The sequence below is a fragment of the Cordyceps militaris genome (assembly GCF_000225605.1).
Source record: "Cordyceps militaris CM01 unplaced genomic scaffold CCM_S00006, whole genome shotgun sequence".
NCBI classification, from domain to species: domain Eukaryota; kingdom Fungi; phylum Ascomycota; class Sordariomycetes; order Hypocreales; family Cordycipitaceae; genus Cordyceps; species Cordyceps militaris.
In genome coordinates, this window is record NW_006271974.1 from 314253 (window position 1) to 327752 (window position 13500).

The 13500-nt window shown below is 54.5% G+C and overlaps 6 protein-coding genes across 6 annotated transcripts; 2 read left to right on the forward strand and 4 right to left on the reverse strand.

The window, feature by feature from the left end:
• Positions 1 to 231: 231 nt before the first annotated feature.
• CCM_07391 (uncharacterized protein) lies at positions 232 to 1334 on the reverse strand (the record flags this gene model as incomplete). Its single annotated transcript, XM_006672532.1, has 3 exons — positions 232 to 354; positions 411 to 707; positions 768 to 1334. The coding sequence occupies 3 exons, from the start codon at positions 1332 to 1334 to the stop codon at positions 232 to 234; spliced, it is 987 nt and encodes a 328-aa protein (XP_006672595.1).
• A 1472-nt stretch (positions 1335 to 2806) lies between these two features.
• CCM_07392 (uncharacterized protein) lies at positions 2807 to 3942 on the reverse strand (the record flags this gene model as incomplete). The annotated part of the gene is made up of 3 exons (XM_006672533.1): positions 2807 to 3096; positions 3214 to 3869; positions 3920 to 3942. 3 exons carry the CDS (start codon positions 3940 to 3942, stop codon positions 2807 to 2809), a joined length of 969 nt encoding a protein of 322 aa, XP_006672596.1.
• A 991-nt stretch (positions 3943 to 4933) lies between these two features.
• Positions 4934 to 5813, forward strand: CCM_07393 (uncharacterized protein; the record flags this gene model as incomplete). The annotated part of the gene is made up of 3 exons (XM_006672534.1): positions 4934 to 4953; positions 5075 to 5438; positions 5499 to 5813. The coding sequence occupies 3 exons, from the start codon at positions 4934 to 4936 to the stop codon at positions 5811 to 5813; spliced, it is 699 nt and encodes a 232-aa protein (XP_006672597.1).
• Positions 5814 to 7068: 1255 nt separating this feature from the next.
• Positions 7069 to 8349, forward strand: CCM_07394 (Gtr1/RagA G domain containing protein; the record flags this gene model as incomplete). Its single annotated transcript, XM_006672535.1, has 3 exons — positions 7069 to 7280; positions 7329 to 7430; positions 7476 to 8349. The coding sequence occupies 3 exons, from the start codon at positions 7069 to 7071 to the stop codon at positions 8347 to 8349; spliced, it is 1188 nt and encodes a 395-aa protein (XP_006672598.1).
• Positions 8350 to 8452: 103 nt separating this feature from the next.
• On the reverse strand, positions 8453 to 11055 carry CCM_07395 (anaphase-promoting complex component Cut20/Apc4; the record flags this gene model as incomplete). The annotated part of the gene is made up of 6 exons (XM_006672536.1): positions 8453 to 8736; positions 8798 to 8947; positions 8997 to 9759; positions 9813 to 10389; positions 10444 to 10756; positions 10824 to 11055. The coding sequence occupies 6 exons, from the start codon at positions 11053 to 11055 to the stop codon at positions 8453 to 8455; spliced, it is 2319 nt and encodes a 772-aa protein (XP_006672599.1).
• Positions 11056 to 11484: 429 nt separating this feature from the next.
• CCM_07396 (Coatomer subunit delta, putative) lies at positions 11485 to 13352 on the reverse strand (the record flags this gene model as incomplete). The annotated part of the gene is made up of 5 exons (XM_006672537.1): positions 11485 to 11574; positions 11624 to 12431; positions 12487 to 12686; positions 12748 to 13178; positions 13247 to 13352. 5 exons carry the CDS (start codon positions 13350 to 13352, stop codon positions 11485 to 11487), a joined length of 1635 nt encoding a protein of 544 aa, XP_006672600.1.
• Positions 13353 to 13500: the final 148 nt, after the last annotated feature.

A 13500-nucleotide genomic window follows, 5' to 3' on the forward strand; every position in this document is an offset into this window, starting at 1 on the left:
AAGTCGCTCTGCTCTCTCTAGTCTTTTTTCTCATTTTCTTCTTCACATTTTTTTGGTGAATATCAGAAAGAGAAAGATGACACTGAAATCATGTACTCGATTGCTTGCGCAGGCAGACTCCAAGTGGCCTATGAAGGGAAAAGTACATAATGATGAGACGCACTTGTGCTCAGTGTCGTAGGATACTAAACTACAGCTCATCGGAGTGGTCTTCGCCGTTAACACAGCCTGTCAAACACCATCTCTGCCATGATCCGAAACGATTGCCTTGGACGCCGCTTCAAGGCCAACCTCGACCTGTCGCTGGCGGGATACCTCTCGGAGGCGCCGAGTCTCGCCGGGCGTAAGCTGAAGCTACGTAAAGCGTCAGTCCAGCACGACAAGGACGATGCACAGATCGAGGGACGCACATAAAACTCTACCCCAATGGCATGAATGGCAGCCGCCATCCAGACGGACATTCCAAAGGTGACGTCCAGCGCAGCGCTGATGTGCTCAGGTCCTTGAATATGAAGATCCGCCTTGACAAGGACCCAGGCGTCGAGCGACGCGCAGTCGGGGTATTCCTGCAAAAGCCGTGTGCTGTTGAGATAGCTCGCGAGCTGCCGACAGAGCTTCGCCTCGTAAAAGCCGCCCTGTCCATTGCCCGACGAGACGATTGCGGCCGCGGCCATCATGATGAACCTGGCCGTGACAATAGACCCAGCCTGCAACTCGTATTAAAAAGGACTGGCACCCCATCAGTTTCTCTAGGGAATCGCACGTACATAAAACCAAGCCCGCAGCATCCACGCCCGGTGTTGGTCAATCCGCTTCTTCCGGATATAATAGTACGCCAAGGCAAGAGCGCCGACAAACAGGACGCCCAAGACGCCGACGAGGCCGCGCGTCGACGGATGCCCGCCAAACGCCACCGGCGCGACCATGACGGCGCCCGCCACGCCGACAAGACTCAGCAGCAGCGTCGCGTAGCCGTTGACGCGGTGCACACGCGCCATCCGGCGGCGCACCACGGGCGTGAACTGCACGCAGGCCAGCGCGCCGGCGGGCACCACGGCGCCGAGGTGCATCCGGATGCCGACGCGGTACACGTCGACGGCGGTGTACCAGTAGCACTCGCCCGGCGCGGCATGGTTCGCGCCGTGCTGCTGCTGGGCAGAGGAGCAGAAGACGCCGGCAAAGTCGAGATACATGAGCCGCGCGAGGCAGAACCCGAGCATGCCGCCGGCGAAGACGAGCCAGAGGAAAAAAGTGCGCGCCTTGGCGAAGCCGACGGCGAGGTGCAGCTTGCGCAGCGCGGTGAGGGCAGGCGGCGGCTGCGGGGAGGGCGTCATGATTGGATGGGTCAGAAGAGGGATGCTTCTGAAGTACTTACACGGCGCGCAGACACCAACCCTTTTTATATCTTGTCAGGCGTGTTATCGCCACCTGCATATGCAGCAAACTCTCGGAATGTCGTCTTCGGGTAGCACTTATACGGGAACACGCATGTCGCCTTAGACAGCCTGGCCTGACGAGCCATTCGTAGTCGTTTTCTTCTTCCCTTGTTCCAGAGGTATACATACATGAGATAAATCGTCGCCCAGCAGGTCATTATGCCGTCTCTGGGTAGATTGCAGCACGGCAAATAGTGTATTTGGTTGGCGAGAGAAAGAGAGAGCTGGGGCAAGTGGCTGCAGCATTGGAAGCGAAAAAAAGCAAAAGAATCACAAAGCAGGCTGCCAAGGCAAATCATGTCGCAAAGTCCGGTCAATGACAGCCAGGCTGCACCCAGCAAGGATGAAGCAGCAAGCATGCGTCCCGGGTAACACCATGCTCGTTTAGGTCCGACACCAATGTCGGACACAGCGTGAGCAACATTTTCGGATGGTTGTTTCCGACACCCTATAATAGCAAGCGAAGCAGATGTTACACCAAAAATCCAGAAGAAATATAGGTGAGGCTTGTTTCTTCGCTCGAGCCGTAGACAGCGTTCGGCTGTGTTGAAGAATAGAGCCAAGAGTGGCGGATAATCTCCGCGAAACATGGCCCGTTCGACCACGCAAGGCTGGAATCAGCTGCAAAACAGAACGATCCATGTGTTACTTCTCTCTGTTCTCTCAATCAACTCCCCTTGTCTCAGCCGCATCTGCACAACAAGCCCCCATCCCTCTTGTTGTGGCCGGATCGTGCCCTTTGGCTCTTCGGACCGGCCACGAACCGAAAAAAAACACCTCTGCTCAATTCAATTGCAGCAAGCCTTGTTGGTACAGCCGGCTCGACTGGCCTCGGAGCCCCAACCCCAAACCTTCTCCGCTGTAGATCCATGCTGATACATCCGAATCGTCCCATCTCAATTCCTCATAACTATATGAGAGATGCAATGAGAAAGGAGTACAAGCTTTGTGGTGTTTTTATATTATCTACATTTTACGAATTACATGTCCAGTGTCAGGCTCGCCCAGCTCCACCGCATACCGACTGTGTAATACCTTCCACACTGTGCAAATCAGTTTGCCATTTGAACGAACACAGCGTGTCAAGTGGATTGGATTGAGTTTAAAAAATGACTACGGCCTACATAGTCGGAGGATGGCGGGAGGTACACCTGTTATATGTTTCTCAGCGCAACCCAGACGTCTACGAGCATCACCGGGCGACACAGACCAGATCGAATCGACGAGCCGAAATGGAATTTACCTTCCCTTCTGTTCGCCCAAAAAAAATTGGATGGATATTGAGGCCCAGAGACTTTCTATAATTATCTCGATCAATTTTTAAGCGGGAAACAGGTCAACTAAGTGAACGTGAGAATCGCAAACACATTTCAAGGATGTTGTTCACGCTGGAAAAAAAATACAGTCGCTCCTGTCGTTGTACTCCTCATGGCAAACGGCTGTACGAGCTCGAGCTCCGGCCGCCCATCAACGACTGTCGCACGGGCAGCGGCGGTAGCGGCCTCTCCGTCATGGCCACCACGGGTGCCGCGCGTGGCGACCGCGGCGTGCCCGACGACCCCAGTCGCGCCGAGGATAGGTCCAGCGGAAACGGTCGGGAAATGGCCCGCTGCGGCACAAGGTTCTTGTTCCGGCTGGTAAAGATGTTGTTGGCCGACGGCTTGCGCTTGTAGTAGTAGAACATGGCCGCGCCCAGTATCAGGCTCACCAGCGCTGCCGTGTCCGCCCCCGTATTAGCCTTGGAAATGATGGAACCAAACTTAGACGATATGCGTACCTATGCTGCCAATAACGATGCCCGCCTCGGCGTCGCGGCTCAGCTCAGAGGGTGGTGATATCGGCGTGGCTACTGAGTCGGGCTGCTTCTCAGGCCGTTGCGAGGGGGAGGGCGTGAGCGAAGAAATAGACGTTACTACGGACTGAGTGGTCGAGATTTGAGCCTCCTCCCCGTCGCGTGTGGCGCTTGGCTGCCAAGTTGCTGGAGGTGGCTGCTTCTGCGATGGCGGTAGTGTGGGGGAACTCGTCGACGGCTGCGGTTGCTGGCTGGCGGTCGGTTGCAGACGCGGCTGCGACAACTGTTGTGGGGGTGGTCTCGTAGACTGCGTTGTCGTAGAGGTCTCTGATGTGTCCTTGCTGGGTGCCGGTGGCGGCCCAACCAGCGTGATGAACCTCCGGTCGTGGCCGGCGGTGGGAGCCGGTGAGGTGCCCGATGGTGGCGTGTGTAAGACGGCATTCATGATATCAATATCCTCCCGTGTATAGTATCCAGCCTTTACTGCTACGGATGTTGTCGACGTTTCCGAGCCGGGATTCTCTGCATCTTCCAAGCGCTGTGGTGTAGTCGAGATGTTGCCAACACCACGTCGCGGATCTGGATGGTTTTCGTGCGTACGGTCGGAACGCGGGTAGAGGCCCAAAATTTGCGCCTCTTTTCTACTTGAGACTTAGCATGCCACTCTAGTTATGGTAGCTACATCACGTACCTTTTTCCCGTATTGGTGCTCATGGTCACGTCGGTGCGTCTAGATTGCGTAAATTGCGGTCGGGGTCAAGCCTTTGTAGAAACAACCATGAGATATTGTAGCGGATATAATGGCTCAATTATATATTTGATCGGCATCGCCGTACGAGTCGGTACAGAGCACATCTTCCGGCCGTGCCTCTTTTTTTGAAACGTTTCTCGGACGCGGGTGATGGGCAGATAGTCACTGAGACCCCTTCTCTCCCGTCCAAGATGTCTGTGGCAGCGGACAGTGTCTTGCCTCTGTAGGAGAAAGAGTGCGTTTCAAAAGAGCGCCGGTGACAGTCTTTTTCTCGAGGCGTTCTTGAGTTTCCAGAACGCAAACAATCCGTCGCGTGGGCGAACCTGGCGACCTGAGGGGCTACCCTTGGTGTCGCAAATGGGGTTTCACGATCGCATCTTGAATCAAGAGATAAAAGACGAACCCCCAACAACCGTTCAGCGGGTACAGCCAAATCCCAATGTCTCGGCTGCTACTAATTTGATCCTTGTATCCATGTGGCTATTTGTCAAAAAATGCCGATGTGCAGTGTTGCGACCGTGGCTGCGACCGTGGTGCATGCAGCGGCTGGGCTCGCTCAACTTGGCTCAAGTGAAACGACTGCCAGCGCTGCCCAAAATAGACTCGAAAATAAGCTGTAGCAGGGGGATATCATCTGCCGAGGATGCAATATTAGAAATCTTCTTTTTTAGATCGAGCTGGAAGCGCCGTTTGTGATGATCCTTGAATCGTCGTCCTGATTGGCTGAGGGCAAACCTGGCAGCACCAGAAATAAGCGCCCATGCGAACACACAATCTGGGGGGGCGTGACTATGACCAGCCAATAAGTTGGTGGTCCCGACTTTGCATGCTGTCTTGTTTGTTTGTTTCTCGTCACTGGCAGGCAGCGTAGCGCTAAAAGAATGGACCCGAGACGACGGTGATGGTGTAGGTCCGGCGAGTTTATTGGCTTATATGCAGCGCTGCTATGCCCCGATGTGCAGCCAGTTCGGACGGTGAGCGGCAAGAAGCGAATACTTGAACTTGGGGATGCCCTCCTCTGAAGTTGGGCAATCGGCCACCTCCTTTATTTTTTCCTCTGGGTATTGTTTCAAAGTACCGTTCATTTGTACGCAGTTCCACATTCATTTGGCACTACATTCTCTTTGTCAATATGTCGCAGCTCAAGAACGAAATCTCCTCGTCCGACTTTGAGGTCGAGGCCGACGAACGACGTGTCGTGCCCAAAATTGGCATGCTGCGCGCCGTTGACACCCTTCGCACCGGCCTCACCTTGTTGGCATTGGCCGCTGGCGCTGCTGTTCTCGGTCTTGCTGCTCATACGCTGGACGTGTACAAGTCCACCTCGCTGCCTGGAGACTACCTGCTGCATCTCTGGCCCGAAGAGTTTGACGTCCGGCCTGCCAACGCGCTTGTTGCATGCGGTGTGCTTGTTCTTGTAGCCAACGCCGTGGCGCTGGGCATGAGCAAGGTTTCTTTTGTACGTGGTGACAATCCTGCCGATGCTTGCTCTAGTTGACTGACGGCGTACGAATACTAGGTCGGCTCCCGCTACTTGGCCCGCTCATCCGTCTCTGTCGCCGCCCCCGCGGTCGGTCTCGTTGGCGCCCTGGTGGCCATGTCCATCTTTTACGCCGTCGATGCATCGACAAAGGCGGATTCTATCCAGAGCTGGAGCTGCCGCTGGGACGGCGTGGCCATGGACATGCGCCCGCACTTTGGTACCCTGTGCAAGGAAAGCAGGGCGGCGCTTACGCTGGCGACGCTGCTCGTGCCGGTTGAGGCCTTGATTATTGGCGTGGCCGGGTACGAGGCGGTCCTGCTCCGCCGCATCAACCAAGGCCTTCATCACTGAATGTCGTGGGGGTTGAAATACGGCGTGTTGGCCGGGGTCCTGGGGAAGTTTTGGTTCATTCCATGTTGATTGGGGGGGAGGGGGCGCTGGATAGCCCTGTGCTGTGGGGGAGCCTTGGAATTTTGTTTCGTAGTCTTGTTGTACTTGAATAATGACGGTTTTGGATTCTTTAATTTCGCGTCCTGTTGCTCGAGCTCGTTAATTTAGGGGGACCAATGTAACACTGCATCCTGTTTGTGTGCAGTGTCTGAGTTGAGCCCTGTTCAAGTCCAGCCGCCCTCGAAATCAGCCATGACCCACTCGGAAGCGGCCCCATCTCTCAATCTCAACGCTACAACATCTCCGCGCTCGACATTCATTGTCACGACGAGCCTGTTCATCTTGAACCGCAAAAGAATTTCCTCTTCTAACTTCTTTTTATCTGTCACGCACCTTGTAGCGATAGAACTACATCGTCTCGGCCTTGATCCGATTCTCACGATACCACAGCACGTGCCTCTCACTGTCCTCCCAGGCCGCTGTTTGGCCTGCTTTTGGTCCAAACCTTTGCGTCTGCATTTTGGCGACCCGACACCGATACCCTTTTTCCCTTTCGCCTCGCCGGTCTCAGTCCCATAAAATGGAGGTATGCTTCTACCCTTGCTTTCTCTTCATTTCGTATTATTGCTCGCCCCCACGCACGAGAGAGAGAGATACGCGAGGCGAGGCTTGGCCCGTTGCCTGCTCCCGGGTGCTGGCCACGACGTGACGCACGGCTGGAGATCCAATCACAAACACACCCCAGTAACGGCTCCAGACGGAGCAGACCCAGCTCTCAGCCGTCGTGCAGCTACCTAGTTGCCCGCGCTTCAGAGGTCACGATGTCTTTGTTCTTTTGTTTCATGCACAAAGCTCTGAGCATCGCGGCAGGCGGCGCATCGCCAGACTGAGGTCCCGCCATTGTCGGCCATCGCACAAATAATGGCCTCTTGGGCCTCTTTGTGCTACAACCCTCGGTCTCAATACGTCGATGGTGTCTAGGGTTCAGCACAGTGACTACATCGTCACTTCCGGTCATATTCAGGCCCATGCCCTGCGCCGCTCGCTGTCCCTCCCTCCTCGCTCCAACATTGTCCTTTGCTCGCGCTTCTTTCCTCGCTATTGCTCTCCTGATATCGGCGTCTCATTCCTTCCCTGCTTTCCACCATCTACTATGAGCTCTCTGCACACTCTGTTCCTTCGCTGCAAGCGCTGCGTACAGTCTCTTGGCCATCCCATGCGCCGCAAAGCCCCCCGCAGATCCAGCATCGACGCCGTCCCCATCCTGCCCTCGGGAACACGACACTTGAGCGCAGCCCAGCTAACGCTTCAGCGAATCCACGATCAGACTTCGGGGAGCATAGCAAAAAAAGATGACTCTAGGGGAGACATCATCACCGGTATCCCTGCAAAGGGCAAACCCCGTCTGCTGCTCATGGGCCAACGAAGGTACGTCCTTCTTCACTCTGAAAGGTAATCATGCTGACTTTTATGCAGGAGCGGAAAGTCTTCCATTTCCAGCGTCGTATTTCACAAACTGCCTCCAAATGAGACACTATTTCTAGAGTCTACGGCAAGAATACAAAAAGACTCGATGGCGTGAGTTATACGTGGCTTGTTAATGACAGCTGCTAATAGGCCTAGCTCATTCATGGAATTTCAAGTGTGGGACTTTCCTGGACAGATTGATGTCTTTGAAACACCAAACTTCGACATGGAGGCCATTTTTGGCGAAATTGGAGCCCTCATCTGGGTCATTGATGCTCAAGATGACTATCTGGAAGCAGTCGCGCGGCTAAACACCACAATCCTGGCTCTGCAAGGAAACTACCCCAACATCAACATTGAAGTCTTTATCCACAAAGTCGATGGGCTCTCAGATGACTACAAGCTCGATATTCAGCGCGACATTACCATTCGCATCCAAGACGAACTGTCGGACCACGGCTTCGAGAACGCGCCCGTCACCTTTCACCTCACCTCCATATACAACCACTCCATCTTTGAGGCCTTTAGCAAGGTCATCCAGAAGCTCATCCCGCGGCTGGGCACGCTCGAGGCCATGCTGACCAACCTGTGCCGCACGTGCCGCTTCGAAAAGGCTTACCTCTTTGATGTCATGTCTAAGATTTACATTGCCACCGACAGCTCCACGGCCGACATGGCCAGCTACGAAATCTGTAGCGACTACATTGACGTTATCATTGACATCACCGAGGTCTATGGCACCTGGCAGCGCAGCGACGAGAGCCGCAAGAAGCTCGAGGGCGAACCCCTCAACATGAAGCTCGAGGACCAGGTAGGCTGCGCCACCGCGGAGAGTTGTCTTGTGCTGCACGACAGCAACAAGCCCATTATGCTGCGCGAGGTCGACAGGTACCTCGCCCTCGTGGCCATCATGACGGATGACTCCTACGAAAAGATGCCGCTGGTGAATATGAATGTTGAGACGGTCGTCGAGGGCATCACTGAGTTTTTCAAGATTACAAAGGCCAAACCTCAGGGCCAGCAGCAGTAAGCAGGGCCGGTATAGTATCTAGGAAAATCATAATCGTCATTCAAGATCACATCTATGATTGTCATGTGCCATGGTCTACGTAGGTTGCTGGGCCCCAAGTCTCCTATACCGTAGCAGCTTTATCAAGAGTAAAGGTGCGCCAGGTTGTTCTGTTGCTGCCAAGCAGACAGATGCGCGCCGGGATCTGCCCCCGGACAGCCTGCTCGCTGTGCACCTCCATCCGAACGGGGCGCATTGCGCATTCTTCCGGAAGATGATACTGCGTGCACCCTGTCGCGTCCAGAGGCATGCCAGCGATGGAGTCTGGCGAGGCATCCTCAGCGTAGGGTTCGTACAGCGTGGCGTTTGCCTCGACTGGGACCGTCAAGATGACGGGCTTGTTCGGATCTGCATCTATATTAGCGCGACGAAAACATACGACGAAAGTGATCTGGGAAAGTTGCAGTACCTGTACCGGCACAAAGAATCACGAGAGTCGTTGCGTCGAGGAAGCAGAGGTCGATCACCTCCAGGTTGCCGAGGTCGATGCAGCGCCATGACAAGCTCTGATTTGAGCTAATGCCATTGACTATGCTGAGCTGAGCCTGAAAAATGTACACTGCATGTACAGTCAGCTCAAGTTCCCAATGATGTCCCTCCCTTCTTACCTTTACCGGCCGCCTCTTTGGACGCAAGCGCCGTGTACACCGTTCCGCCGGCATCGTCAGCAGATTCTGCCATTTTTACATCCATCTTGCTGATCGGCCCGCCAATTTTGAGCCTCATCGGAGCGCCGGAGCGGACACTGTGCTTCTTCGCGTCCGCAATGTCTTTGAAGATGCGGTCCGTCCACCTGGTGGCGTAATTCACCAAGAAGTCAACATGCGGCAGGGCTTTCATGGCCGGCTGGCCGGCCTCGGCCTTTTTCAACTGCCTGTCTAGAATGTCCAACAGACTCGGCCCGTCTTCTATCTGGGCCCAGTCCGCCTCGTAGTCCTCGTGGGCAACGGCATCAAAAAAGGCGTCGAGCGGGCTGGCCGTCAGGTAGCGCTCGATATACGTCAGCACGCGGGAAGTGTCCATGGTCGCCTCGCGCTCGGTAAGCTCGTCGGTTGCGGAGCTGGTTGCGGAGAGGCGTTCGATCTGGAAGTGCAGCCAGCCAGAAAAGGCGGCAAAGTGCTCACGCTCGTCCATGGTGTGCAGGAGGATTTTGTGCCCGACAAGACTCAGGCAGCTGATAATATCGAGCACGCGGTTGACCTGCGTCGTGGTAAAGCCAATGTCGTCGCGTGTGTCATAGAATTGCGCGAAGCCGCGCAAGCGACTGAGGATAATGGCGCACCGTTCGAGAGCTGGGAGGAGGTTCTCGTGGACGAGATTGCGGAGACCTTCCAGACCACCGGTCACGGCCTTGTCCCATCGTTTGTGTCCCTGTGTAGTCAGTTAGGAGGGCAATATGTGCTTGGTGACGGATCGACACGTACTCTTTCGGCCAGGCTTTCGACGAGCCACTCACGCAGTGGTTCGTAGGCATGCCCGGTAACAGCCGTGTGATACAACGCCGCCACAATGGTCCTGGGTCCGCTCTGCAGCTCCTCCAAATCACCCTGGACGCTTTGCAGAAATCTGCTCGGCAGTTCCCGCGCGTTTTTCCACTCAGTGAGCATGTGCAGCTGCGTCTGCTTCAAATAGCGCAGTAGAGTCTGCAATGTCGTGAGCTTCGAAGCCAGCAGCGACAAGTTTATGGGAGAAGATGAGACGAAGGGCAGGTCTACGGGTACCAGGTGTACTTCGGCAGGATTGTTCGTGTCGTCGGCCATGAGGATGGCCTGTGTGGACACAGTCGGGCATGCGGCATGGAAGACGAGACGGGGCGCAACGAGGGCCCCGAGGCTGGGGGTTGGAAAGACGCCTATGACAAAGGAGTCGCAGATGCTAAGGTGCAGTTGCCCGTCGCTGGTCCCGACCACCATGACGTTTACTTGGTCATATTCTGAGCGCTTCGGTGTCTGGAAGAGGAACTCAATTCCTGTGCGCAGTGTAAAGACCGTAGCATCATCTCTGGCCGTTGGGTTAGCGATCGCATCTTGAGATCATATGGATGCTTCCACTCACCCAGTTCCGGCGCTGGCGGTGGGAAGTGGGCTGATCTTGGGAAGAGCCGTGTCTACCTCGAGAAAGGTCAACTCCTGCGGGAGGTCCAACGCGCCGGAGCCGCTCTTGAAGTCCAGCCCGGACAGCAGCGGCTCGCCCGATTTGTTCGGCGCTTTCCCGCGCGCCTTTTTGTTGATAATACTGGTGGCCCAGCCAATGTGTGTAATCTTGGCTGCGTCTTCGTTGCAGAGCTGCATCTGGTAAACCGCCTTGTTGTTCTCCAGGCCCAAGATCCGGACTGCCCCATCGCTCCAGCCCACAGCGAGGAACTGGCCTAATTTCGCTTGCGTTAGCTAGGTTCGTAGGAAATGTACAATCACGCGCGGGATTGCTTGGCTTACCGTCTGGCTTCCATGTCGCAGCCAGCGCATCCGGGGCTGTGGTGCCGGGTGGCGCACGTTGGTGTATCTTGGAAACTGCCTGGTTCGGCGGGCGGTAGATGAAGAGATTCTTCTCGCCGTCGTCCCAAGTTGTCGATAAATCGAGCGTGGGACAGCTGACTGGGAATCCGTTTGGGGCCTTGAATTCAAACTCAGCCTCGCTGAGCAATCGCAACGACGCGTCGCCCGTCATGGCTTGCTCAAACTTCTAGCCTAACGCGTGATTAAATGGTGTCTGTGATAGCCTTAACATCCCTAGTAGTCAGCCAACACTTTGATATGCGAATTAGCGTTCAATGCAAGCACCTTGTTGTAGTCGAACAATGAAGGGGTTGTCACAGTGGGCTGTACCTAGGTACGGTAGTGTAGTGTAGCACTGGGTGTTGAAGTGGGTGCCGGGCACAAGTCCACCGCTACTGTTATACTGATCGACCAACATTACAATTCACCTGGCTTTCAGTTCCACTGCTAATAAATTGGTAAAATGCTTGCACGAATAGTGTAAATGTTTCAATGTTGATTGTGCCATTGATATATAAATCTCAAAAGCATGCCTCTCCTTGGCTGCTTGCCCCAGACTCCCTACATACTTGCAGTCCAACACCTTTTCTCTTGGCCCAGTCTATTCGGATTCGGATTTGGCCTGGTTAGACTTGATTTCCTTGGAAAACGTCACCTCTTCGTCGTCTTCGACGAGCGAAACAGAAGAGACCTACTCATAATTAGCATGACGCACGCAGACGGAGTGCAAGAATACTTACATCAATATGATGGGGTGTGGATGTAGCCTTGCTAAATCTGACACTCATGGGGAAGAAGTCGTCCTCGTCAGCAGCCTCGGCCTCAAACTCGAAAGAACCCTGAGAGTTTTCATCGTCGACAGTGCCAATCCTCCACTCTAGTACGTTGCCAGCAGCACTATAAGAGGCATCCGAGCTAGAGACCACAGGCTTGCTTCTCCGGTAGGGAATGACCACGCTAACATCAGCAACAGAGCTGCCACCTGTAAGTTCATATTCGACAGTAATATTATACTTGGACGAATCATTGTCGATCCAGATGGTGAAAGTAATAGGGCAGGGCTCAAGTTCGCGCTTCTTGGGGGCGACTTTCCATTTCAAAACACCAAGGTCTTTATTAAAAAGGAACCCGGACGCCGTGTTCTTCATCTGAAGAATCTTGGAGTCGTCGAAGATGGGCCGGTCGATTTTGGGGTGTGTTTTGTACTCAGCCTTTTCAGAGGGAGATGTCTGGAGAGCCAGCTTGATCTTGGTCATACTGGCATCCGACACTTTCAACGTCAAGTCACCAAGAATTTCAGGTTTGCCGAGGTTACCGTCGCGAGACAGTGGAGTATTGATATACTCGGAGATGGTGACGTGGACAGCGTCACGATCGGTGGTGGAGGAGCCATGGGTTTCGGCTGGCGCAGAGGCAGCGGGAGCTGTAGGTGCTACAAGAGGGGTGTCATATATCTCACCACCCATATCGCCGCGCACGCGCTCAAACATGTCGGTAGTTTTGGACTTCTTGCCAAGTTGCATGCCCTTGCCTTTAAGTGCAGACGCCCTGTTTGAAGGTTAGTTAGTCTCAGAATCTCGAATCGGCAGCTTTCTCTACGGACTTCGTGTATGTCTTGTTTTTCTCGGCCTCGTACGAGTCGTAGGGGTTAACGGCACTCGATGAGGGGGATTGGTATGATTGATACGTGGGAGTGCGTGGGACACCGGTGCGGGAGGCGCCGAGGCGAGCCGCATCCTTGCGCTGCATTTCGAGCTGTTTGGCTTTGCGCTTGCGCTCTTCGGTAGCTTCGAGCTCCTTGTTCTATAGATGACGGTGTATCAGAAGCTGAGTCGAAAACGCGTTTAAAGCGGGAGATACGTACCCTAGCAATGATTTCCTGGACGCGCTCTTCATGACTCTCCATCTCGAGGAAAGTTCTGATCTGGGTAACGGTCAAGTTATCGCGGTAACCAAGGGTAACAATCTCGTCGAAAGCGCTAAGCAATTCATATGCATTTCGGAGAATTTCCCTCTCGTCCAGAGTTCGGCAGGCGCTGGCGACGACTTGGGCAAACAGGTGGAGCGAATCGATGTCTTGCAAGATGTTGGATTGGCGGTTGGTGATGAGCACCATGTAGAGCTCGTCCAACGGCTGGTAAACGAATCGCACATTGTCTTGCTCAACAGTGGTATGCTGCGTGCCGCTATCGGCAAGCTTGGGGAGGGACGCCAAGAGTGCCTCTATTCTCGATCGTGGCATGTCACGGAACTGCCTCGAGAGGACAGCTTTCCCCCCGCGGGTACAAATCGACGCTGCGAGGACGACCTATCAGGGAGTGAGCAAGGTGTTGGGGTAAATGAAGCATATGTAGAGAGCGCACCATTTTGAATTATCGTTCCAGGAGTCTGATAGTAGTGGTGCAATGGCGACCAGTATGGTATGGAGGGATCAATATGCCCAGGTTCAATCCAGGAGCTGGCCGACATTCAGCCAGGTGTGCGAAAGTGGGGGGACAGGCGGCATGTTGGTGTACACAGTGGCAGTTGACTTGCTGGGGCAGGTAGGCTAAGGAATTCTGCCACGCTAACCAGTTTGGGCTGGGCGGTCGAGCTACCAATCCACTGTATTCACCAG